This window comes from Salvelinus sp. IW2-2015, linkage group LG5 (genome assembly GCF_002910315.2).
Source record: "Salvelinus sp. IW2-2015 linkage group LG5, ASM291031v2, whole genome shotgun sequence".
Taxonomy (NCBI): Eukaryota; Metazoa; Chordata; class Actinopteri; order Salmoniformes; family Salmonidae; genus Salvelinus; species Salvelinus sp. IW2-2015.
Window position 1 is genome coordinate 9,034,037 of NC_036844.1, and position 27,543 is coordinate 9,061,579.

Sequence of the window (27,543 nt, forward strand, 5' to 3'; positions counted from 1 at the left end):
AAAAACATAGCCTATTTACACCTAACTCAAGCAGTACTGTATTCAGAGCTCAACATTATTCCAGTTTGTGTTGCCCTCTGTTACAATGCTGTGTTGCCACATATGAGTAGGAGGGTTACAGTAGGCTACAGGCAGTGGCGATTTTAGCATGTCAATCTTGGTGGGGCAAACTAAAAACATTGCATGCCAGCAACGTCACTACACAACACTAAACAATACATTCATTGCACTATAAAGGTGACCACAAACTGGTAGGGCCTGCATAAAGCTGTCCCAACAGCAGAGCTTTCTTTTCAACACGATGAAGTGAAGGAGCCTTGTCTGGCAGCGAAACAGTTCATTCAGACTCATTACACTGCCTTTAAAAAAAAAAAAACATAGCTGATATGACTTACTTGTTTAAACAAATGTGGTTTCTACTGACAATTCAGATGTACAAACCTGGCATGAGGGAACGACGAGTGGAAAAGAGGCAATACATCATTTTGAATTAAGCCATTATAATGAGCGCGCTAGGACAGACGTAGTCAATATAACTATTTGACCAGCACTTTTGAAATGTACAGTGACAGAACTCAGAATATGGGCAGTTCTTACATTATTCTCCCTGTACACCAAGTCAGAACCGTAGGATAAATCAAATCAAACTTTGTCACATGCGCCAAATACAAAAGCTGTAGACCTTAACGTCAAATTCTTACTTATAAGCCCTTAATCAACAATGCAGTTCAAGAAAGAGTTAAGAAAATATTTACCAAATAAACTAAAGTAAAAAATTATAAAAAGTAACACAATAAAATAACAATAATGAGGCTATATACAAGGGGTACCGGTACCGAGTCAGTGTGCGGGGGTACAGGTTAGTCAAGGTAATTTGTATATGTAGGTAGGGGTAAAGTGACCAGTGGCGACCCGTCATTCAGGGCAGGTGGGGCTTTGAGACCCACATTTTTAGAAAACAATTTAAAGAAAATACAAATAATATGGTCTCTTTTTTTTTTCTTGAGTAAGGCAGCTTCAAAAGTTAGGTGTTTCAGCCTAGCTCAGTGCTTTCTGTAGTGGTGGGGCGGTCCAGCAGAAAATAGGAGCATTGCACAGTGATTGGCTCAGTGTTCTGTCACTCATGGGGACCTTATGCAATCGCCAAGCTTAAGTCCTTAGTAAGGATAGACATCCAACATTTCAGCCCTTTGGGTCCTGCCATAGAGTTATATTACAAGTGCCATTTCAAGAAGGCTCAAGGTCATTGGCCACAGAAATGACGTCAAATCACGTTATATGTACAGTAGCATTGATTGGACGGATCATGTCAACATCATACTTTCACAATCTTAGCTAGCAGCCATCATCATGAATCAAGTCTACTGCCAAATCCTGTTTAATCCTTGTCATATGAAGAGAAATAATGAAGAGAAAATACAGATAAAATGTATCGGTGCTCATCGGCCATTGGGCATAAACATTACACAACAATTTGGAGACCGCAAATTCAACAATGAGTCGTTTGTAAGGAATCGGGGACAGTGGCTAACTGCAAGCATTGCAACTGGGAAGTCGGGAATAAACAAGCTCAAACTCGGAAAATACGCTTTGAACAGTCATTAAACTCAGAATTGTAAATCTTTCTCTTTGGTGACAAAATTTGCCCACAAAGGACCACCGCACCACTTTCCTGTTCAAGCCCATCACAACAACGTGAGTCCAAAAATGTAGCCTATAATATGTTTTAGAGAAATGTAATCATTGAATATTGTAAGAGCTTTCATTGTCTGCTTATATGCCCCCTTTATTTATCCTACAGTTCTGACTTGGTGTGCAGGGAGAATACTGTAAGAACGGCCCATGTTCTGAATTCTAACGCTGTACATTTCGCTTGCTCATTAATGTCTATATCGAAATTACGGATTGCCTCTTATCTGCTTGTCGTCCCCTTATGCCATAGTTTGTACATCTCAATTGTCAGTAGAAACCACATTTGTTTAAGCAAGTCAGCCATAACAGCTATGCTTTTTTTAAAGGCAGTAAATGAGGCTGAATGAACTGTTTCGCTGCCAGACAAGGCTCCGCTGAAAGCTAGGTGTAGCAGTGGTAAGGTGCTGGGACTCTGCTGGGACAACTTTATGTAGGCCCGAACAGTTTGTGGGCACCGTTTGTCATCGTTATAGTGCAATTAATGTATTGTTTAGTGTTGTGCTGTGTAGTGGCTTTGTTGGTATGCCTCCCACATGTTTTGTTTGTTTGCCCCACCAAGCATAGATAATAAACAGCAAGTAGCAGCGGTGTAAAAACAAATGGGGGGGGGGGGGGKCCWTKTAAATAGTCCAGGTGGCCATTTGATTAATTGTTCAACAGTCTTATGACTTGGGGGCAGATAAGCAGACAATGAAAGCTCTTACAATATTCAATGATTACATTTCTCTAAAACAGTCTATAGGCTACATGGGCACCATCAAGTCAAATTAAATCAAACTTTATTTGCCACATGCACCGAATACAACAAGTGTAGACTTTACTGTGAAATTCTTACTTACAAGCCCTTAACCAACAGTGCAGTTCAAGAAGAAAATATTTACCAAGTAGGCTAAAATAAAATGTTATAATAAAAAGTAACACAATAAGAATAACAATAACGAGGCTATATACAGGGGTCACCGGTACCGAGTCAGTATGTAGGTGGGGGCGAAGTGACTATGCATAGATAACAAACAAACAGCAAGTAGCAGCAGTCTACAAAAGGGGGGGTCAATATAAATTGTCCGGTGGCGATTTTTGTGATTTGTTCAGCAGTCTAATGGCTTGGGGGTAGAAGCTGTTGAGGAGCCTTTTGGTCCTAGATTTGGTGCTCCAGTACCGCTTGCAGTGCGGTAGCAGAGAAAACAGTCTATAACTTGGGTGATTGGAGTYTCTGACAATTTTATGGGCTTTCCTCTGGCCTATTATATAGGTCCTGGATGACAGGATGCTTGGCCCCAGTGATGTACTGGGCCTTTCGCACTACCCTCTGTAGCGCCATACGGTCAGATGCCGAGCAGTTGCCATACCAGGCGGTGTTGCAACCAGTCAGGATGCTCTCGATGGTGCAGCTGTAGAACCTTTTGAGGATCTGGGGACCCATGCCAAATCTATTCAGTCTCCTGAGGGGGAAAAGGTTTTGTCGTGCCCTCTTCACGACTATCTTGGTATGTTTGGACCATGATAGTTCGTTGGTGATGTGGACATTCGGCCCGCCTTTTCCTGTAGTCCACGATCAGCACCTTAGTCTTGCTCACATTGAGGGAGAGGTTGTTGTCCTGGCAACACACTGCCAGTTCTCTGACCTCCTCCCTATAGGCCGTCTCATTGTTGTCGGTAATCAGGCCTACCACTGTTGTGGCGTCAGCAAACTTCATGAGTCGTGTTGGAGTCGTGTTTGGACACACAGTCGTTGGTGAACAGGGAATACAGGCGGGGACTAAGTACACACCCATGAGTGGCCCCAGTGTTAAGGATCAGTGTGGCAGACGTGTTGTTGCCTACTCTTACCACCTGGGGGCGGCCCATCAGGAAGTCCAGGATCCAGTTGCAGAGGGAGGTGTTTAGTCCCAGAGTCCTTAGCTTAGTGATGATCTTCGTGGGCACTATGGTATTGAACGCTGAGCTGTAGTCAATGAACAGCATTCTCACATAGGTGTTCCTTTTGTCCAGATGAGAAAGGGCAGTGTGGAGTGCGATTGAGATTGTGTCATCTGTGGATCTGTTGGGGTGGTATGCAAATAGGAGTGGGTCTAGGGTGTCCGGGAGGATGCTGTTGTTGTGAGCCATGACCAGCCTTTCAAAGCACTTCATGGCTACCGACGTGAGTGCCACGGGGCAGTAATCATTTAGGCAGGTTACCTTCGCTTCCTTGGGCACAGGGACTATGGTGGTCTGCTTGAAACATGTAGGTATTACAGATCGGTCAGGGAGAGGTTGAAAATGTCATTGAAGACACTTGACAGTTGGTCCGCGCATGCTTTGAGTACAAAAATAACAAAATAGCACAAATGGTTGGGAAAATGTAAAACGTGTTCTTCAGCGCCATCTTAACAGTTAGAACAGTCAGAACAGTAGGCTAAATTATGAGGTAGGAAAGGGACCAAATTATTAGGGTGAGGCACTTGGGCTACTAACAGCTTACTACACAACATACACTTAGCATTACTTTCAGTATACATATTTCCCTGGCATATTACATAATTTATGCAGCAGCATGCAAGACACTTTTGGACTCACCTTGTTGTGTTGTTGTCACGACTTCCGCCGAAGTTGGTCCCTCTCCTTGTTCGGGCTGCGTTCGAAGTCGCCGACCTTCTAGCCATTGCTGATCCTCTTTTCATTTTCCTTTGGTTTTGCCTTGTCTTGTATCACACCTGGTTCCAATCCCATACGTTACATGTTGTGTATTTAACCCTCTGTTCCCCCTCATTGTCCTTGTCAGTGTTTGTTTGTAAGCTATGTGCAAGTTATGTTCTGGTGTGCGACGGGTTTTGTACCCGCTTGTATTATTTTGTATATTTTGTTTTTCTGAGTTTTTGAGCACTTATTAAACTGCTCCGTTTTATACCAAGTTCGATCTCATGCGCCTGACTTCCCTGCCACCAGCACGCCCCCTTACAGTTGTGCTCACTTGCACAGGAAGGTGGCGCGGCGGTCCTTCTTGTGGGCTCTAGAAAGAGGCCCGAAATCCCGAGTTGGAATTCCGAGTTGGATGCCTGTTCGAAATTATTTTCCGTATTTTCCCAATCTGAGCTAGTTTTATCTGAGTTCCCAGTTGTCACTGAAGTCTGAGATTTCCCAGTTCCGAGTTTCCAGTTGTTTTGAACGCGGCAGAAGTCATGCTAGATTGATAGATTGACAGCATGGCCAATGTATTAATTACCCCCCTTTTTTATATCCAATTGGTAGTTATAATCTTGTCTTATCGCTGCAACTCCCCTACGAATTTCTCCTTGACACACTGCTCGCTTAACCCGGAAGCCAGCCGCACCAATGTGTCGGAGGAAACACTGTCGAACTGACGACCGAAGTCAGCTTGCAGGCCCCTGGCCCGCCACAAGCAGTCGCTAGAGCATGATGAGACAACGAAATCCCTCAGCACTCATTGTTGAATTTCAGATTTCCAACTTGTTGTGTAATGCTTATGTCCAATGGCCGATAGGCACCGATATGTTTTATCTATAATTTATTTTCATATGACAAGGATTGAAAAAGATTTGCCAGTAGATTGCCTACTTGATGCATGACTGCTTGTCTAGCTTGCTCGCTAATATTTTGAAAGTATGATGACATGGTCAGTCCAATCAAAGCCACGGTAGATATAACGTGATTTGATATAATTTTATCTGTGGCCAATGACCTTGAGCCTTCTTGGATGGGCACTTCTAATGTAGGTCTATGGCAGCACCCAAGTGGCTTGAATTTTCGAGCTCTACCCGTAGATTTTGTGGTGACGTAGTGTCCCCATGAGTGACAGAACACTGAGCCAATCACGGCGCAACTAGAGAACATTACCAACCTCTACACTCCATATTTTCCGCTGGCTGCCCCACCACCACAGAAGCACTGAGCTAGGCTGAAACACCTGTATTTTGGAGCTGCCTTACTCAAGAAGGCTAAAAGATATAAATGTTTGTATGCAGCGTTTGTAAACTGATATGTGACACGTATTAATACCAAAATAACATGCAAAACAGGCAAAAAAATCTATATATTATTATTTTTTAGTTAAACGTGACCCTGAATAATACGTCGCCACTGGCTACAGGCCATGCCCTGCTTTGTGGGAGATTGCAGTGTACCCGTGGTATTCTGAACTTGGTATACAGTACTAGTCAAAAGTTTGGACACACCTATTTATTCAAGGGTTTTTCTTTATTTTGACTATCAACAAATTGTTAAACATATCATGTTTTAGGGAAGATCCAGATGCAGACAGTGTCAAAGTAACAAAAGTTTATTACTAGAACAGGGGGCAGGCAAAACAACAGGTCAAGGGCAGGCTGAGGTCAGTAATCCCGATCAGAGTCCAAAAGGTACAGAACGGCAGGCAGTCTCAGGGTCAGGGCAGGCAGAGGTCAATATTCCAGTGTGGTGTGACAAGGTACAGAACGGCAGGAAGGCTCAGGGTCAGGGCAGGCAGAATGGTCAAACCGGGAAAACAGGAACTAGAAACAGACAAGTGCAAGGGTAAACATGCTGGTAGGCTAGACGAACAAAACAAACTGGCAACAGACAAACAGAACACAGGTATAAATACACTGGGGATAATGGGGAAGATGGGTGACACCTGGAGGGGGGGTGGAGACAAGCACAGGTGTAACAGATCAGGGTGTGACAGTAACCCCCCTCTAGCGGCACCACCTGGCGTTCTACCTGGGCACATGAGTGGTTGACCGGGGTGCCGGCATTGGAAATCAGCGATGAGGCCTGGGTCCAGGATGTCCCTAGCGGGGACCCAGCACCTCTCCTCCGGCCATAACCCTCCCAGTCAACCAGGTACTGGAATCCCCTGTCCCGAGGTCGAACCTTCAGGAGACGCCTCACCGTGTACACTGATTGGCCGTCGATGAGACGGGGGAGAGGGGTGAGCCTGGAAACAGGAGACAAAGGGCTGTGAGACATGGGTTTGTTTCTAGACACATGAAAAGGTGAATGTATAAGGAGGATACGGGGCAACAGAAGACAAACAGCAGAGGGGCCAATGACCTTGGAGATGGGGAAAGGACCGATAAACCCGGGGGGAAAGTTTGCGGGACTCCACCCGCTCTTGTTCAGGGAAGAGCGGGGTTTGATAACCCAGGGAACACTCAAAGGGCAAGAGACCCGTGGCAGAGCAAGGAAAGATGTTGCAGGCGTATTCGACCCACACTAGTTTCTGGCTCCAAGTGGTAGGGTTGGCGGAGACCAGGCAGTGAAGAGTCGACTCCAAGTCTTGGTTGGCTCGCTCCGACTGGCCGTTGGACTAGGGGTGGAACCCGGAGGACATGCTGGCCGACGACCCAATGAGTGTGCCGATCGCCTTCCAGAACCGGGACGAGAATTATTATATATTTTTTATTTAACTAGGCAAGTCAGTTAAGAACAAATTCTTATTTACAATGACGGCCTACCCAGTCGGAGACCATGTCCAATGGGAGTCCATGGATCCGGAAGACGTGCTGCACCATGAGCTGGGCCGTCTCTTTGGCAGAGGGTAGCTTGGGAAGAGGAATGAAGTGGGCAGTTTTGGAAAACCCGGTCCACTCCAGTCAAAATGGCGATGTTGCCATCAGATGGGGGGAGATCCGTGACAAAGTCCAGGGAAATGCGAGACCAGGGACGGTGAGGGACAGGCTGAGGTTGAAGGAAACCACCCGGAGCTTGCCGAGGAGTCTTGTTCTGCGCACAGATCGTGCATGCGGCGACGAATGCAGAGACGTCAGGGCCACTATAAGCATTGTCGCACAAAGGCCAGGGTTTGACGGGAGCCCGGGTGGCAGGCAAGCCTGGAGAAGTGGGCCAACTCCAGGACCGAGGAGCGGACCACGTCAGGAATAAACATCCGGTTATCTGGGCCTCCCCCCAGGCTTCTGCTGGGAATGCTGAGCCTCACAAACCTGCTTCCCTATTCCCCAGCTGAATGCAATCGCCAGGCACAAGGTGGGAAGGATGGTCTCGTGTTCCGGGGTTGTAGTCGTGGGGCTATAGCAGCGTGACAGAGCATCCGGCTTGACATTCTTGGATCCCAGTCGGTATGAGAGGGAGAAGTTGAACCGGGAGAAAAGCTGGGCCCCACTAGCTTGCCTGGAATTGATACGCTTGGCGAGGCGGAGATATTCCTGGTTCTTGTAGTCAGTCCAAACAATGAACGGATGTTCCACCCCCTACCAGCCAGTGCCTCCACTCCTCCAACGCCATCTTCGCCATGAGGAGCTCACGATTCCCCACATCGTAGTTCCTCTCCATGGCATAGAGGTGATGGGAGAGGGCGGTGCAGGGATGTAACTTGAGGTCCAGGGCAGAATACTGGGACAGGACAGTCCCCACTCCAACATCCGAAGCATCGAACTGAAGTCCTCCACTACGAACTGGCGGAATTGGTCAGGATGAACCAAGATGGGAGCTGTGGTGAAACCGTGTTTGACCGGAACGCCCGGTCAGCAGCTGGGGGCCACGTGAACGGAACCTTGGGAGAGGTGAGTGCAGAAAGGGGGGCAGCCAGGGTGCTGTAACCCTGAATAAAGCGTCAATAAAAGTTGGCGAATCCCAGAAAACATTGCAGCTGCACCCTGGACTTAGGCTGGGGCCAATTCACCACCGCTCTTACCTTCCCGGGATCCATCTGTAAACTCCCTGCAGTGATGATGTAACCCAGGAAGGGGATAGTGGAGCAATGGAATTCACACTTCTCTGCTTTCACAAAAAGCTGGTTCTCCAGGAGGCGTTGGAGAACCTGTTGGACGTGGAGCACGTGTTCTTGGGCGGAGAGGGAGAAGACGAGGATGTCGTCGAGGTAGACGAAGACGAACCGGTTCAACATGTCGCGGAGAACATCATTAACCAGCGCCTGGAACACGGCTGGGGCGTTGGTAAGGCCAAATGGCATGACCAGATACTTGTAGTGACCGCTGGCCGTGTTGAATGCAGTCTTCCACTCGTCCCCTTCCCGTATCCACACCAGGTGGTAAGCGTTCTGTAGGTCCAGCTTGGAAAACACAGTGGCCCCCTGGAGCGGCTCGAAGGCCGAGGAGATGAGTGGTAGCAGTTCTTCACCGTGATGTCGTTGAGGACCCAGTAGTCGATGCACTGGCACAGGGTTTTGTCCTTCTTCTCCACAAAGAAGAGCCCTGAGGCGGCGGGGGAGGCAGAAGGACGGATGAAACCTGCAGCTAGGGAGTCCTCAATGCAGGTCTCCATAACATTGGTCTCCGGATCCAACAGAGAGTACAGTCGTCCCCGGGGCGGAGTGGTACCTGGGAGAAGGTCAATCCCACAGGCCTTACTGAACACCTCCCGGAGGTCCTGGTACTCCGCGGGAATGGCGGAGAGGTTCGGGGCAACTTCCAAGATCCCAGGAAGACGCCCCGGGGCAGGATGCGCTGACTTCAGGCAATGAGCGTGGCAGAACGGGCTCCAGTCCATGATGGCACCAGCCAACCAGTCAATAAGGGGATTGTGTCGCTGGAGGCAAGAGAATCCTAGTACCACGGGAACCTGAGGAGACTTAATGAGCAGGAATTGGATTGTCTCGCTGTCGTTCCCTGACACACGTAGGTTGATGGGGGTGGTATTGTGGGTGACCCGGCCTATAGAGCGGCTGTCCAGCACTCTAACGTCCATGGGAATGGAGAGGGGCTGAGTGGGGATGCCCAGCTCGGACGCCAGGGTAGTGTCCATAAAGCTCTCATAGGCCCCAGAGACGGTAGTTCCCGGGCTGCAAGCGCATCCTTTGCTTCTTCCGATACTCCGTGCAGGAACATGTCGAAACAGTGCTTCCGGATTCCAGGCACTCTCAGCTGCCAACGTGCGGGAATCCACTGCATAGTCTGCCACACTGCGGGAGTAACTTCCAGGCATCGAAGCGATCCGAGGGAAGTAAGTAGGGTTCCCGGGAAACCGGGGTGGCGGCGCTACTATCAGCCGGGTTACTGAGGGGCTGGGAGGTTACCGTCGTGGTAGGCTACCTAACAGACAACCTGCGGAATTGCTCCAGCAATGTGTTCAACACTCGGTCATGGCGTTTGGCCAAGGTCTGGAACCCCTCCATAAGACCATGAAGCAACACCTCGTGCCTTCCAATGGTGGCTCCTTGGGAGGAGAAGGTGTTGCGGAGCTGGTCCAAGTCTGCTTGGTCAGTCATGGCCAGTTCGTACTGTCAAGTTTTAGGGAAGACCCAGATGCAGACAGTGTCAAAGTAACAAATGTTTATTACAAGCACAAAGACAGGTGAAATAGATCAGGGTGTGACAAAACAAATCAAAATATATTTTATATTTGAGATTCTTCATAGTTGCCACCCTTGAATGAGTAGGTGTGTCCAAACTTTTGACTAGTACTGTACATTCTCATGAACGTCCCGACATTTTTATGAATGTCCCGTACAGTGAGCTCCACAAGTATTGGGACAGTGACAGATTGTTGTTGTTTTGGCTCTGTACTCCAGCACTTTGGATTTGAAATGATATAATGACTATGAGGTTAAAGTGCAGAATGTCGGATTTAATTTGAGTGGATTTTTATACATATCGGCTCAACCGTTTAGAAATTACAGCACTTTTTGTACATTTTAGGGGACCAAAAGTTAAGCATTTGGTCCCATATTCATAGCACGCAATGACTACATCAAGTTTGTGACTACAAATTTGTTGGATACATTTGCTGTTTGTTTTGGTTGTGTTTCAGATGATTTTGTGCCCAATAGAAATTAATGGTAAATAATGTATTGTGTCATTATGGAATCACTTTTAATGTAAATAAGAATATAATATTTCTAAACACTTCTATAATAATGTGGATGCTAACACATGATTACGGATAATCCTGATTGAATCGTGAATAATGATGAGTGAGGTAGAGACACACATTGTATCACGTGCTGGAGTACAGAGCCAAAACGACAAAAAAATGTGTCACTGTCTCAATACTTTTCAAGCTCACTGTAGAATGTGATTGCAACTATTGCAGAATGGCAAGTGCCACAATGGACTTCTACCATGTGTGTGCAATACATTCCCTTACCTAACCCGACTGTTAACTTACAGTGATGTCAGAGTGAGTGATTGAGACTACGGGTTCCAGAGAATGTTACTCCCTTCTGAGGAACAATGTACGTGGTGAAGGATTATGGAAAGGATGTATGATCAAATAAGACTGATTGATACTCCCTTAGAATTAACATGCAGGTATTTTCTACAGTACTACTTCCTCAACTTTCCTTCCCCACACACACACACAGAGAGAAATAGGAATATAAAAGCCTGTTTTAATACTTAAGAAAAGCATCTTTCCTTCCTCCATTCCTTGAAAGAGAAACAATGGAACGTCCATAACGTTTTTTAGGAAAGGCTTTTGTAAAACATGCACCTTACATCAGATCCTCTTGAAACGTTCTCTGTAAGCAAACTTTCATCAAGGTTTTATATGGTCTATAATTGGTTTCTCTCTCTTTTCATTGTCAGTATCCTTTTTCAGCGTGTTGATATCTGTAACATCCATCACAGTTCTGGATGTGATGGGTATTGTATGTATTATATCATAGTTTCAGAAGCATGTGAATTCACTACATGCTTTGTGCTTGTTCTGTGATATACGGTACATTCGGAAAGTATTCAGACCCCTTGACTTTTTCCACATTTTGTTACTTTACAGCCTTGATTCTAAAATGGATTAAATAGTTTTTCCCCCTCATCAATCTACACACAATACCCCATAAAGAAAAAAGGTTATGAATTTTTGCAAAATTCTTGAAGAATTTTAACTGAAATATCACATTTACATAAGTATTCAGACTGTAGGGATGGTGCCAGGTTTCCTCCAGATGTGACGCTTGGCATTCAGGCGAAAGAGTTCAATCTTGGCTTCATCAGACCAAATAATCTTGTTTCTCATGGTCTAAGAGTCTTTAGGTGCCTTTTGGTAAACTCCAAGCGGGCTGTCATGTGCCTTTTACTGAGGAGTGGCTTCCGTCTGGACACTCCACCATAAAGGCCTGATTGTTGGAGTGCTGCAGAGATGGTTTTCCTTCTGGAAGGTTCTCCCATCTCCCAGAGGAACTCTGGAGCTCTGCCAGAGTGACCATCGGGTTCTTGGTCACCTCCCTGACCAAGGACCTTCTCCCCGATTGCTCAGTTTGGCCTGGCGGCCAGCTCTTGGAAGAGTCTTGGTGCTTCCAAACTTCTTCCATTTAAGAATGATGGAGGCCACTGTGTTCTTGGGGACCTTCAATGCTGCAGAAATTTTTTGGTACCCTTCCCCAGATCTGTGCGTTAGCACAATCCTGTCTCGGAGCTCTACGGACAATTCCTTTCACCTCATGGCTTGGTTTTATCTCTGACATGCACTGTTAACTGTGGGACCTTATATAGACAGGTGTGTGCCTTTCCAAATCATGTCCAATGAATTGAATTTAGCACAGGTGGACTTCAATCAAGTTGTAGAAACATCTGAAGGATCATCAATGAAAACAGGATGCACCTGAGCTCAATTTTGAGTCTCATAGCAAAGGGTCTGAATAGTTATGTAAATAAGATATTTCTGTTTTTTATTGTTAATACATTTGCCAAAAAATCTAAAAACCTGTTTTCGCTTTGTCATTATTGGGTATTGTGTGTAGATTGATGAGGGGGAAAAAATGATTTCATCAAATTTAGAATAATGTTGTGACGTAACAAAATTTGGAAAAAGTCAAGGGGTCTGAATACTTTCCGAATGCACTGTGTTCTTCAGACTTTTACTTTAAGCAATTGTTGATATCTTGACAATTATAGGTTCTAGCTAAGATTCTCTTGGAAAATATATGCTGAAATACATTTGTCATATATGGCAGTACTGTTTTTTAGATAGAAAGATACGTGTCCTTTTCAAATGCAAGCCCCCCAAAATATACTGACTTCATCCAGTGTCCAGAAAAGTGGATTGGCAGTATAGGCACGGCTATGGTCTTAATTGCATGCTTTGTTACAATGTTTCAGAAACATTTAAATATTCCAAAATGTTTTTATTTAACTGGTAAAGGTACATTTTTAAATACATCAAGAGAAAATAAATGACCTATTAGGGTGTGGTGCCAGGCCGTATATTATCCAGGCTACATGTATGCAATCCTAATATACTATGCTTTCTACAGGATTTTTAAAAAACATTCCAAATGACAACAAATGTGTTGTGATAGATTTTTAATCAAGAAATGTTTAAGATTTGAATGTCTATTTCAGACTCTGTAACATCCACAACGGTTGTTTTTACTCTGTAAAGTACTCATGGAAATGACACATTTCTTTTAATGATTGTTTATGTGTTCAACCAAGCCTTTCCTTCCAACTGACAATGCATGTTTTGACCTAAGGTCTACAAACTCAGACTTTTGCTAATATGTTCAGTCTGCCCAAAAAGTTGGTCCATTTCATGTAACATACGTAACGCTTCTTATTTGCTTTTTCTCCAACATACGCTTTTTGGGGTATACCCTCCCCAAGGGGTACTGTAGACACCAGTGGAGGCTGCTGAGGGGAGGATGGCTCATTACCACGAGCCTGTCCTCCCCAATTAAGGTGCCACCAACCTCCTGTGGTAGGCACACACATCAAAAGTTGAATTTAGATTTTGTTTGTCCATTCTGTGAGACATTAATGTTGGGATTTTGCGTGAGGTCACAAAACAGGTTGGACTCCTCTCTAGATTCCATCTGTCAACGACATCATCAGTAGGGAACACCTGTAAGCAGGAAACAGCTATTGTTTACACTGTGAGTGTGTGTGTGTTTTTGGTTTTACTATCCTTGTGGGGACCAGACATTTTGGACAAGTTCAGACAAGTGGGGACATTTTGTTGGTCCCCACAAAGAAAAAGGCTATTTTAGGCTTAGGGGTTAGGTTTAGGGTTTGGTTTACAATTAGTGTTAGAATTAGGGTTAGGGAAAATAGGATTTTGAATGGGAATCAATGGTTTGGTCCCAAACATGTGTGTGTGTCTGTGTGTGTGTGCAGGATGCAGTGCTACTGTATGTGGACCCATAGGCTTTGTTCTTGCTCCTAGACCTATTTATAGATCTCTCTTTTGGAGTTGATGGATGCCAGGGCTGGAACCTGATTGACAACGAAACTATACACACACACACACACACACTGGAACAAAGGCTGTTGTTGACATACTGATAGTAATCTATTTCCAGTGTGTTGAGGTGAACGAAAAGGTAAACAGAGCAAAGACCTTCAGGCTAAGGTTGTAACTGCTCAACTAGAAGCCTGAATCTGACCTGTTATTGTTTATCTATTTATTTTACTTCTGAAGCCGCCTGTTAACATATCACACACAATACATAACCCAAAGGGTTGAATAAACTCACATGCTTTTGGTTAAGAAAAACAGTATACTATGACAGCTCAGCTGTAATATCAAATGTCTTCTCATTCTTCCCTACCCTATTGCATCTCTCTCCAGGTGGAGGAGGAAAAGGCAGGAGTTGGAAATGGAGAAGGATGCTGCGCTTCCCTCACATCAGCCAGTGTATGGAGCTGGGCAACACCATCGGTCAGTGTGTGTGTGTGTGTGTGTGTGTGTGTGTGTGTGTGTGTGTGTGTGTGTGTGTGTGTGTGTGTGTGTGTGTGTGTGTGTGTGTGTGTGTGTATACCCTCCCCAAGGGGTACTGTAGACACCAGTGGAGGCTGCTGAGGGGAGGATGGCTCATTACCACGATGCGTGCGTGCGTGCGTGCGTGCGTGTGTGTTTATATATATATATATACAGTGGGGCAAAAAAGTATTTAGTCAGCCACCAATTGTGCAAGTTCTCCCACTTAAAAAGATGAGGCCTGTTATTTTCATCATAGGTACACTTCAACTATGACAGACAAAATGAGAAAAATAAATCCATAAAATCACGTTGTAGGATTTTTAATGAATTTATTTGCAAATTATGGTGGAAAATAAGTATTTCATATGCATGTACAGTTGAAGTCGGAAGTTTACATACACCTTAGCCAAATACATTTAAACTCAGTTTTTCACAATTACTGACATTTAATCCTAGTAAAAATTCCCTGTCTTAGGTCAGTTAGGATCACCACACTATTTTAGAATGTGAAATGTCAGAATAATAATAGAGAGAATGATTTATTTCAGCTTTTATTTCTTTCATCACATTCCCAGTGGGTCAGAAGTTTACTTACACTCAATTAGTATTTGGTAGCATTGCCTTTAAATTGTTTAACTTGGGTCAAACGTTTTGGGTAGCCTTCCACAAGCTTCCCACAATAAGTTGGGTGAATTTTGGCCCAGTCCTCCTGACAGAGCTGGTGTAACTGAGTCAGGTTTGTAGGCCTCCTTGCTCGCACATGCTTTGTCAGTTCTGCACACAAATCTTCTATGGGATTGAGGTCAGGGCTTTGTGATGGCCACCCCAATACCTTGACTGTTGTACTTAAGCCATTTTGCCACAACTTTGGAAGTATGCTTGGGGTCATTGTCCATTTGGAAGACCCGTTTGCGACCAAGCTTTAACTTCCTGACTGATGTCTTGAGATGTTGCTTCAATATATCCACATAATTTTCCTGCCTCATGATACCATCTATTTTGTGAAGTGCACCAGTCCCTCCTGCAGCAAAGCACCCCAACAACATGATGCTGCCATCCCCGTACTTCACGGTGGGATGTTGTTCTTCGGCTTGCAGGCCTCCCCCTTTTTGCTCCAAACATAACGATGGTCATTATGGCCAAATAGTTCTATTTTTGTTTCATCAGACCAGAGGAAATTTTTCCAAAAATTATGATATTTGTCCCCATGTGCAGTTGTAAACCGTGGTCTGGCTTTTTTATGGCGGTTTTGGAGCAGTGGCTTCTTCCTTGCTGAGCGGCCTATCAGGTTATGTCGATATAGGACTTGTTTTAGTGTGGATATAGATACTTTTGTACCTGTTTCCTCCAGCATCTTCACAAGGTCCTTTGCTGTTGTTCTGGGATTGATTTGCACTTTTCGCACCAAAGTACGTTCATCTCTAGGAGACAGAAGTGTCTCCTTCCTGAGCGGTATGACGGCTGCGTGGTCCCATGGTGTTTATACTTGTGTACTATTGTTTGTACAGAGTACATGGTACCATAGGGCATTTGGAAATTGCTCCCAAGGATGAACCAGATTTGTGGAGGTCTACAATTTTTTTTCTGAGGTCTTGGCTGATTTCTTTTGATTTTCCCATGATGTCAAGCAAAGAGGCACGGAGTTTGAAGGTAGGCCTTGAAATACCTCCACAGTACACCTCCAATTGACTCAAATGATGTCAATTAGCCTATCAGAAGCTTCTAAAGCCATAACATCATTTTCTGGAATTTTCCAAGCCGTTTAAAGGCACAGTCAACTTAGTGTATGTAAACTTCTGACCCACTGGAATTGTGATACAGTGAATGAGTGAAATAATCTGTTTGTAAACAATTGTTGTGAAAATTACTTGTGTCATGCACAAAGTAGATGTCCTAACCGACTTGCCAAAACTATAGTTTGTTAACAAGAAATTTGTGGAGTGGTTGAAAAACGAGTTTTAATGACTCCAACCTAAGTGTATGTAAACTTCCGACTTCAACTGTATATAACGACATGTTTGATGTTTTATGTACAATATGTATATTTGTATAGGCTACACCTAATATGCAATAGAAGAGGCTTTTGAATTTCAATTAATTTCACTGAATTCAGTTCTATTGCCTTTAGTACCAATTTCAATTGAAATTCTGTATCATGTTCACTACTTCCATTCAAAATGATTTATGACGCATTCTCAATTCAATTCTGAATTGAGCACAACCCTGGTGTGTATGTGTGTCTATGTGCATGTGTGAGTGCACATTTTGTATGTGTAATACTGTATGTTTGTAATGTGTTTGTTTCAGCGAGAGACTACTCCAGTCTGTGTGTGAAGCAGCCTATTGGCAGACAACTATTCTGTCTCTTCTGTCAGAGCAAACCTGAGCTACGGCACTGCAACTCCCTACTGGATAAAATGGTATGATCTACTATATAGGCCTTATTCACTGTGAAGGAGGTGGTATGGTCCATTTTGGGGGAGATGATCCGACAGAATGCTGTGAGCTGATGTTAAAGTACACTCTGCTGAAAGACCTGTGTCATAGCAAAGTGATGCCATATTCCCGAAGGGTGTGTGTTTTGGGCACAGCCAGGAAAGAGTTCTAACATGATAACTTTGTTAGAAATGTATGTAAAGTATGTTACAGTATGCAGAAGACGACTTATGTCTACTGGGTTATAAATAACTGTTATTCATATCTCTCTGTATTTCCTTATTGGCCTGGACTCAATGGCATGCTGAGATTTAGTGACCTGGGTCGTTCATGAAGAACGATCAAGCAATCAGTGACAGATACTAGACAGAGATCTTCAAAATTCATGTTGACAAAACAGGAATCACAAGTGCAGATCTCTTTGAATTTTTACAGGGGGAGTATGAGGTGCAATCAGATGAAGATAGGAAGAGTTTTGGCATGCAAATCATTAACAGGTTCCTCAGTAGACAGGTACCGTCTTTACACACCGACACACACACACACACACACACTAAAGGTTGATTTCTGACTTTAGATTTGTGCTAAGTAACAGTGTATGTTCTCCTGCCAGTCGTCTGAGTGTGTACAGGTTGTGGAGAGCTATGGTAAGCGGTGCAGAGAGAGTCTGGAGGTGTGGCACGGTAGAGACATCTTCGTTGACTGCACAGAGTGAGTCTGACCCCTGTCCTAACCACAGATCTCGAAACCCTGACCTCCCTCTTACTCCAACCTTCCCCGTGTTGCTCTCACCCTTCCCTCCTATCTTACCACACGCATGTGAGTGAATGTGTGTGCTGGGAAGTAATTCACCCTTCTTTCACTGTGTGCTTACAGTGACCTCCATGAGTTCCTGAGTGGTGCCCCCTTCCTTCAGTACCTGCAGAGCATGTACTTTGAGCGTTTTCTGCAGTGGAAGATGGTAGAGAGGTCAGTGCATATGGACGGGTGTGTGTTTGACTGAGTAATCAAACTAAGTGAGATATGTTCCCAAGTGCTTGACACCCAGCCACTAACTGTGTATTTCTCTCCCCCCAGACAGCCCGTTACCAAACACACCTTCAGACAGTACAGGATGCTGGGCAAGGGAGGCTTCGGGGAGGTTAGGCTTCTTTCACGACAAAACAAACATGTTTTCACAAAGTTTTGGAGAGAAATCAAAACTCTGAAAACATAGAGCCCAAATCCAACTTGAGATACAAATTATTAACTACAATTTTGATAGTGAGGATTCAGCTCATACAATCTCCTCCTCCCCATCCTTTTCTCCATTCCTCCTCTCTCCCCCAGGTGTGGGCATGCCAGGTACGAGCCTCTGGGAAGATGTATGCGTGTAAGAAGCTGGAGAAGACTCACATGAAGAAGAGGAGAGGAGAGGCCATGGCCCTCAACGAGAAACAGATACTGGAAAAGCTCAACAGCAGATTTGTGGTAGGGTTCTTCACACAATCCGACTCTCTCTCTCCCTCTCTCCATCCTCTTCTCTTTCTTTCCATCCTTTTCTCTCATCCCCTCTTTCCTTTTTGTCTCTCTATGTCCTCTCTTCCCCTCCATCCTGCCACAACTCTATCTCTAGGTGAGTCTGGCGTATGCGTATGAGACCAAACGATCTCTTTGTCTGGTGCTAAGCATGATGAACGGAGGAGACCTGCGGTTCCACATCTATAACATGGGTCCTCCAGGCCTGGAGCCGGCCAGGGTCCAGTTCTATGCTGCTGAGGTCTGCTGTGGTCTCCACCACCTCCACCAGAGGAACATTGTCTACAGGTCAGTAGACACTGGGCTCTGTCCTGATTCGACACTCTTTTCCAGAAGTGTGCACTCGCACACTCTCCCCCTTCATGGATTTAAAAGCATAGGATTGGTGTAAGCATTGACTGGAAGGAGTTGGCCCCCGTTGTTAAATCTGTGCGAGAAATTGTTTGTCCACTTCTTGCACACTTCTGGAAAAGGGTGGAGAACTGGAACACAACCAGATTAAAACAGATTGTGAGATTGAAAAGGCACTGTACTGACTTCTGTCTTTTGTTTTTTGTTGCAGGGATCTAAAACCGGAGAACATACTTCTGGATGACAATGGTACTTTTAATTGGCACTTTAATAATATCGCAATCCAGGAGCGCAACTTTGGTTTTAGAAGTGGTGGGGGGGGACATAATTATTATTATTCAGCCAGATAAACACTCCAAACAAAAGTTGAAAGTTGCGCCCCTGTCGCAACCTTATCTGTGCTTCACGCCCAGATCAGATCACTCTTCCATCAATGCAGAATCTAGTTTCCCCAAGCAGGATATCCTGGTGACGTAATTTCAGATTTTCTTTTCACACAAACGGTTGGTCTATCAGGAAGTAAGTTAACAGTGTGTGATAAGCGGGTCTAGTATATATTTAGATCAACTTATTTGCACCTGTTCCAAGCTTGGCAGTGTGTTGGAAGCACCTATAGAATATATCAACCATACCACTGTAATTAGTAACTACCTCACAGGATACACACACACACACACACACTGCCAATGTCACCTGCCAGAAACATCCTACTTCTTCCCTCATATACAGTGCATTCGTAAAGTATTCAGACCCCTTCACTTTTTCCACATTTTGTTACGTTACAGCCTTATTCGACATTGGATTACATTGAATAGGGAAAAAATTATAATCTACACCCAATACCCCATAATGACAAAGCAAAAACTGGTTTAGTAATTTTTGCAATTTACTAAAAATAAAAACAGAAATCACATTTACATACTGTAAGTATTCAGACCCTTTACTTATTACTTTGTTGAAGCACCTTTGGCAGCAATTACAGCCTCGAGTCTTCTTAGGTATGATGCTACAAGCTTGGCACACCTGTATTTTGGGAGTTTCACCCATTCTTCTCTGCAGATCCTCTCAAGCTCTGTCAGGTTGGATGGGGAGCGTCGCTGCACAGCTATTTTCAGGTCTCTCCAGAGATGTTCATTCGGGTTCAAGTCTGTGCTCTGGCTGGGCCACTCAAGGACATTCAGAGACTTGTCCCGAAGCCACTCCTGCGTTGTCTTGGCTGTGTGCTTAGGGTTGTTGTCCTGTTGGAAGGTGAACCTTCGCCCCAATAGGAGGTCCTGAGCGATCTGGAGAAGATTTTCATCAAGGATCTCTCTGTACTTTGCTCCGTTCGTCTTTCCCTCGATCCTGACTAGTCTCCCAGTCCCTGCCACTGAAAACATTTCCACAGATGTGACGCTTGGCATTCATGCCAAAGACTTCAATCTTGGTTTCATCAGACCAGAGAATCTTGTTTCTCATAGTCCGAGAGTCCTTTTGGTGTCTTTTGGCAAACTCCAAGAGGGCTGTCATGTGTCTTTTACTGAGGAGTGGCTTCCATCTGGCCACTACCATAAAGGCCTGATTAATGGAGTCCTGCAGAGATGGTTGTCCTTCTGGAAGGTTCTCCCATCTCTACAGAGGAACTCTGGAGCTCTGTCAGAGTGACCATTGGGTTCTTGTTCACCTCCCGGACCAAGGCCCTTCTCCCCCGATTGCTCAGTTTGGCCAGCTCTAGGAAGAGTCTTGGTGGTTCAAACTTCTTCCAACTTCTTCCTCAGATGGAGGCCACTGTGTTCTTGGGGACCTTCAATGCTGCAGAATTGTTTTGGTATCCTTCCCCAGATCTGTGCCTCGACACTGTCTCGGAGCTCTACGGACAGTTCCTACGACTCCATGGTTTGGTTTTTGCGCCAACATACACCGTCAACTGTTGGACCTTACATAGACAGTTGTGTGCCTTTCCAAATCATGTACAATCAACTGAATGTACCACAGGGGGACTTCAATCACGTTGCAGAAACATCTCAAGGATGATTAATGGAAACAGGATGCAACTAATCTCAATTGAGTCTCATAGCAAAAGGTCTTAATACTTACGTAGGTGTCTGTTTTTTATTTTCAATACATTTGAAAAAATTCAAAAAACCTGTTTTCGCTTTCTCATTATGGGGTATTGTGCGTAGATTGATGAGGAACATTCCTCTTTAATCAATTTTAGAATAAGGCCGTAACGTAACAAATGTGGAAAAAGTGAAGGGGTCTGAACACTGTACTTTGTGTTCCATGATTTTCCCTGTCATGGGAAAACGTCAATCTACGTGAAATAATCTGTAGCTACCATACTATATGAACTAATGCTCCACTTATCCCCTCCTCTCTTAGGGCACATCCGTATCTCAGACCTGGGCCTGGCGGTGAAGCTATCTGAGGGGAATCTGGTACGAGGCAGGGTGGGGACCCTGGGTTACATGGGTACGTGGCTCTAACCTACTGTACACTTACAGGTTGTAGTGGTGATTCCCTATGAAAAGCCGCGGGCACAGGAGAGAGCCGTCCACAAGAATCAACTTTCCAAACGTTACTCCTGTCAGGTGAAGTTCCCATTTATTGCGCGTTTAAAATATAAATAGCTCCAATACACATATTCCTTTACAAAAGGTGCAGAGAGAAGCATTTTATAAGCTGTATCTGTGATATGGTTAAGAACTGAATGCACTCTCCTCTCAATTGTGCTTACCCCTTCCTGGTCACCTGTGCTACCTACACACACACACACACGACCATTGACCCAACCGTATAGTGTACAAAACAAGTTAAAATAGCCTTTGACAGACAACATATACACAACACATAAACAGGAAAAAATGGCTCCTACACACCGGCCCCTAATTGTTCTCTGACTTAGGGAAGAAACAATTACACAATGTATGTGTGTGGATGTGTCTTCGTGGAGGGATGATCTTCAGGACCAGAGGTTGCTAGCACTTTGCCCCTGTTCAGCATAACAAGTTAAGTTCTGTAGTAGCTCCCGAGTGGCACAGTGGTCTAAGACACTGCATCTCAGTGCAAGAAGCATCACTGCAGTACCTAGTTTGAATCCAGGCTGCATCGGTTCTGACTACAAATACCTAGGTGTCTGGTTAGACTGTAAACTCTCCTTCCAGACTCACATTAAACATCTCCAAAATTAAATCTACAATCGGCTTCCTATTTCGCAACAAAGCATCCTTCACTCATGCTGCCAAGCATACCCTCGTAAAACTGACCATCCCACCGATGTCATTTACAAAATAGCCTCTAACACTCTACTCAACAAATTGGATACAGTCTACCACAGTGCCATCCGTTTTGTCACCAAAGCCCCATATACTACCCACCACTGCGACCTGTACGCTCTCATTGGCTGGCCCTCGCTTCATACTCGTCGCCAAACCCACTGGCTCCAGGTCATCTACAAGTCTCTACTAGGTAAAGCCCCGCCTTATCTCAGCTCACTGGTCACCATAGCAGCACCCACCCGTAGCACGCGCACCCACCCGTAGCACGCTTCGGCCGCCTCTCCTTCCAGTTCTCTGCTGCCAATGACTGGAACAAACTGCAAAAATCACTAAAGCTGGAGACTCTTACCTCCCTCACTAGCTTTAAGCCCCAGCTGTCAGAGCAGCTCACAGATCACTGCACCTGCAGATAGCTCATCTGTAAATACCCCATCCAATCTACCTCATCCCCATACTGTATTTATTTATTTATTTATCTTGCGCCTTTGCACCCCAGTATCTCTACTTGCACATTCATCTTCTGCACATTCTACCATTCCAGTGTTTAATTGCTATATTGTAATTACTTTGCCACCATGGCCTATTTATTGCCTTACCTCTCTTATCCTACCTCATTTGCACATGCTGTATATAGATTTTTCTACTGTATTATTGATTGTATGTTTGTTTATTCCATGGGTAACTCTGTGTTGTTGTATGTGTCGAACTGCTTTGCTTTATCTTGGCCAGGTCCTAGTTGCAAATTGATAACTTGTTCTCAACTAGCCTATGTGGTTAAATAAAGGTAAAATTAAAAAATCACATCCGGCCGTGATTGGCAGTCCCATAGGCTGGCACACAATTGGCCCAGCATCGTCCGGGTTTGGCCGGGGTAGGCCGTCATTGTAAATAAGAATTTGTTCTTAACTGACTTCCCTAGTTACATTTTTTAAAAGTAGCTTGACCCCAGTGTGCCACTCCTGTGTGTAGATGGGGTGGGCAGTAACAGCAGGGCAGACAATCTGTCCTGGGTTGCCACCACCTTCTCCTAAGGGACCGCCAGAGACCCACACCAATCGGATCCATCTCCAACACGGTCGTCACCAGCAGGGTCGATGGCCTGTGGAGCATCGCTGCCAATCCACCATTTTGGAGTTTTTATCTATCAATTTCTTACATGTTATCAGAGCAGTAGTTCTCCACTTCTTCTTTTACAATCCATCTTCATCTCATGAAGCCCACTCACCAGAATGTTTGATTATTCAATGACATGACGCCACTCTTTGCCTTTTCACCAATGCGAAGATAATACAGAGCCCAATACTCTGTTCTACTGTTCATAAATGAAGCATCAACATATTGGATAGCATTTCCCTATGAAACACTGACTCCAATTCCTATTCCACAATGCTTCAATTTACAAAACAAAATGTTCAATTTGCTTCACGCAACACAAGAGTTTAGCACACCTACCAATGTCCTTTGATGAGCAATGTCGCGGAAGACTTGGCTCCCGGATTCTTCTTGTTTCGCAGGGAAATGTTTGCCACAACCCTTATTTGTTGTCACAGGCGATTCATAAGCGATTCCAATAACCTGACATTCTGCATGCAATGATCCATTAGTCCAATTTCCAATCGGAGTTAAGTTCTTACATTTTTTAATGTGATTTTATTAACCCTGACAGGCACAATGACTAGGATGCAATGAGGATTCCCGTCTCCAGCGTGACTCTCAGCATCTCCATCGAAATGAACAAACGCGCTGGTAACACTCTGCTCTCCGTTTTCATTTATTTTGCAGCGGTTTACCTTTTTGTAGGTGATGTGCAACATGGTAGGATGTTTACGCGAACAAACTTTACGGGTAAGTCTGTGTGCATCCTTTGCTCGTGTTTCCAGGGGTCAGACAACCGAAGCAGACTCCTTTGGATCTTCAACAAGTCCAACTTCTCTCGATGTGTCTTTTTGTTCAGTTCTGTGCATGTGACTGTGTTCTCTTTGACAGAACGGACACTGCCGGAGTGCCGCACCAGAAGGATTGCCAACCCAGCTCTTTCACTGTTTTCACAGCTGGTGTGACACTGATGGCAAAACCATTTTCCCTCTCTTTCAAAACACTTGACCTATTTACAGGTCCTGAACCTCCCCTCACTGCTGAGGTGGGGGGGTTCCCTTAGGTTTCCAAACACAGGATGTTATGCTATCCTGGCTAGGCAATCAACAAAAAGGTAACCAGATCAGCAAACCTGCCTCTTCTTCCATTTCTCTTGGAAGGTAGCCGACCCTCTTCAATTTTCTGTAAAACTTATATGGCAGCTTTGAGACTATAGCTCTCATTTGTTGGGCTGTCCATTTCCTCCCTATATTGAACATTATCCATAGTGTTGAGGCATCCAGTGAGAAAAACTTCGGTATCTTCAACCCTGATTGGCGACCAGCTTAGAACCTTCTCAATGTAAGCTGTGGCGATTCTATACTCATCTCCAGTGTTTTTTTCCCCAGGAGCCTTTTGGCATCTGCATAATCTGTCAGCCTCCACATGTTGGCAACTGCAGACTAGATGTCTGGGTTGGCCCATGGTGAATTGCTCCAAAAAGCACAGCCTGTCTTTGGTGTTCTCGGTACGGTCTTCAATAGCATGTTCAAAGGCACGAACAAAGAACCTGTAGTCTAGTGGGTCACCCTTAAACACTGGTACACTAAGAGGTGATGAGGACAACCTTTGCTGCTTTACCAGTGTTTCCCATGCTTGTTTCCTTTTCAATGCTTCAACTTCAACCAGTAAGAAGGCTGTCTTTTCAGACTGGCGTTTGAGCCAGACCATTCAACCGGATCCTTTTCTGCCTCTGCAGGTAACAAAGCCTTTGTGGACTCATTGAGATCATGCAACTCAACCAACTTTGAGAAATCAGTGCACAACTTTGTCAACCAATTCAACATTTTCGTCGCCCACCATAAGCTTTGTGATCTCATCTCTTTTAATAAGTAAGTGCACTTCTAGATCCTTTGAATTTTTGCAGTTTCCATTGTAGCCATTTTAAAAAGGCACGTAACACTGAACATAAATCCCATTGATTTGCAACCATCAGCACAGCAGGAATACAGTTTAGCACGGCACAGCTTAATGAATGAGCCCAACACATAACGTCATCGCAACAGACAATCAGCAAAGCGTCCGCTTTTCTCTCCGCTGCAAAGAGAGCGCTCAACTCAGAGCGCGAATCCAACAGAAGACACACACCGCTAAAGTTCCACAATCTCAAAAGTTCCCGAATTCGTCCAACACCTCGAGCAGATTGAGTAATAGAAAGAGTAACCGCACTTCATAACCCTTCTCCACAGTGAGTGGCACGAAGCGAAAATCAAAATCAGTCAGAGCTACACTAGCTTCAGTCAGTGTTGTAGTACCCGAGACCGGTCTCGAGACCACAGATTGATTGGATACATTTGTACTCGGCCTTGACTCGGTCTCGGACAGTGAGGACTCGTAATTTCTTCCCGAGACCAGCCGAGTAAAAAACTCATTTATCAGCATCTATTAAGTCAGCGCATAAAACCACTTCGCCAGATATATACACTCCTTTCTTGAAACATTAATACAATATCTTAACAGCCTTTATACATTTTATAGCCATGTTTGTGAAGTAGTGAACCTATAGTCTTTCAGTGTGACAGGTTTGTGATTCTGAAAGGACAGAAATGTAGGAGTGTACTTTTCGTCAAACACAAAGGGCCAGTGGTGTAGTGGAGGCTACAGGCTGGTATAACATGCTAACCACACCGCTCGCATTACGTGAGCGAGCGTTGCAAAATAAATGTACACATACGTTATTCAATCATTGCATCCAAACTGCTCACGAGCGTCTGCGTAGCCAGGCGCTAAAATAGAACTTGGTTCTATTTGTGACGCTTGACACGATGCAAGTCCTGCCTCTCCCATCTCCTCATTGGTTTATAGGAGCATATACCCACATGGGTGATTGAAGATGAACTGAGGTCCACACTCCAGTCCAGTTGGTGATGGTAATGCACCTTAAAGTTGGTTGCCAACCGCCATATAAAGTCCAAAGAAGACAAAGACTGAAGGAGAGATTACGAGAAACTAACTCAGGTTTACTCTTTTATCTGTGGATTAATTGTCAGAGTAGAGGACCTTGTGCATTTCAGGTAAAATAACAACCCAATGTTTATATCCCAGGACAAATTAGCTAGCTAAATCGCCATGAATGTATAATGCTTATCCAGGCTGTATCACAACCGGCCATGATTGGGAGTCCCATTGGGCGGCGCACAATTGGCCCAGCATCGTCCGGTGCAGGCCGTCATTGTAAATATGAATGTGTTCTTAACTGACTTGCCTAGTTAAAGGTTAAATAAAATAAAAATATACTCTCTGTGACTGCTGTCTTTCCATTGGCCCTATGCAGTGGAGTGGGTATACAAAAATTTTGCCAAAAAGTTCCCACACGGCCCGCCCAGCGAAGGAAATGCACCGTGTGTGAAAAATCCTGTTTTGTTTGTTTTCCTATAGATTTTTCTGATTTTCACTGTCAGTAGTTTTATTTTTAAATATATATATTTTTTAAACAATTTGATGGTCGAAGTCCACAACAATGCTTAAACCACATCAAATCTGATTGGGTGGGCCAGTCAGGGCCTGGCTCACCAGTGGGTGTGCCTCTGTCCACCCAGGCCCCATCCATGTCTACGCCCCTGATGCAAATAGCACATGAAGAAAATTGCACATCACAAATAACCTACTAACCAACACCTCAGACTAAACTTTTTCAATACCTGGTTTGCGTACCCATTGTTGCCTTAGCATTTACTGGCAGATATAAGTTAAAACGTCTTTCCTACCCTACCGGCTACCGATGTCATTCTTCGGTGAGCTGCTCCATGCCAAAACCAGTTGAGCTGCACACACTTGCTGCCTGCAGATGATATTCCGTTGAAAGTAAGCTATGTGTGCGGCGCATATGTGAATATATTTCATGTACTTTGCGATTGTGTAGGCAACTTTATGCATGATTTCTCTATTGTACTACATAATAAGTCGTATACCTCCACTACTTCGATACGCATCAGTAGGGAATAAGAAGGAAGTATACGTAATGCCCACTAGGGTACTGCTTACATGCTGACTATACCGGGCTCGAGCGCACGCCATTGAGAGCATATTGATTTTGTCCATCCACACCAGACGCGATCAGGACACACAGGTTGAAATATCAAAACGAACCTTGAACCAAGTATATTAATTTGGGGACAGGTCAAACATTACATTTTTTCACCATTATTTAACTAGGAATCGAACCAGGGTCTGTAGTGACGCCTCTAGCACTGAGATGTAGTGCCTTAGACTGCTGCTCCACACGGGAGCTCCCATGACGTTAAAGGATAAGCAGTCCATAAACTCTGACATAAGCCAGTAAGTCCCAATCATAACAATACAAAAACCATTAAGCATTTCCCAATCTAAATGTACAACTATTACTTCCCAAAGAAACATCACATTTAGCACACAAAGTAACCAGTGACAAAGTTTAAAGTGGAACTGTCAGCATTTTAATATGAAACAGCATAACATTAGCTAGCAGCTAGGAGGATGTCATGCCATTGGAGGAGTGGGTGAGTGACTGACTTTTCCCCTCATATTGTTTTTCGGTGGCTACACACAGCTAGAGATGCAGGTGTCATTTGGTTAGCTAGCA

General features: G+C 44.6%; 1 protein-coding gene across 2 annotated transcripts in view; it reads left to right on the forward strand.

Moving 5' to 3' along the window:
• The window catches only part of LOC111963860 (G protein-coupled receptor kinase 6-like), a 32,684-nt gene that overhangs the window by 670 nt on the left and 4,471 nt on the right, over positions 1-27,543 (forward strand). The window contains exons 1-11 of one of the 2 annotated variants that reach the window (XM_070443543.1): positions 13,206-13,284; positions 14,155-14,244; positions 16,594-16,706; positions 17,158-17,235; positions 17,336-17,433; positions 17,599-17,691; positions 17,800-17,863; positions 18,052-18,192; positions 18,338-18,528; positions 18,803-18,840; positions 20,953-21,042. In XM_070443543.1, the coding sequence (XP_070299644.1) occupies positions 14,193-14,244; positions 16,594-16,706; positions 17,158-17,235; positions 17,336-17,433; positions 17,599-17,691; positions 17,800-17,863; positions 18,052-18,192; positions 18,338-18,528; positions 18,803-18,840; positions 20,953-21,042 (958 nt within the window). In that variant the 5' untranslated portion in view covers positions 13,206-13,284; positions 14,155-14,192. Of the gene's footprint in view, positions 1-13,205; positions 13,285-14,154; positions 14,245-16,593; positions 16,707-17,157; positions 17,236-17,335; positions 17,434-17,598; positions 17,692-17,799; positions 17,864-18,051; positions 18,193-18,337; positions 18,529-18,802; positions 18,841-20,952; positions 21,043-27,543 lie in introns of those variants that run through there. The other variant, XM_023987417.2, reaches the window with a different exon arrangement.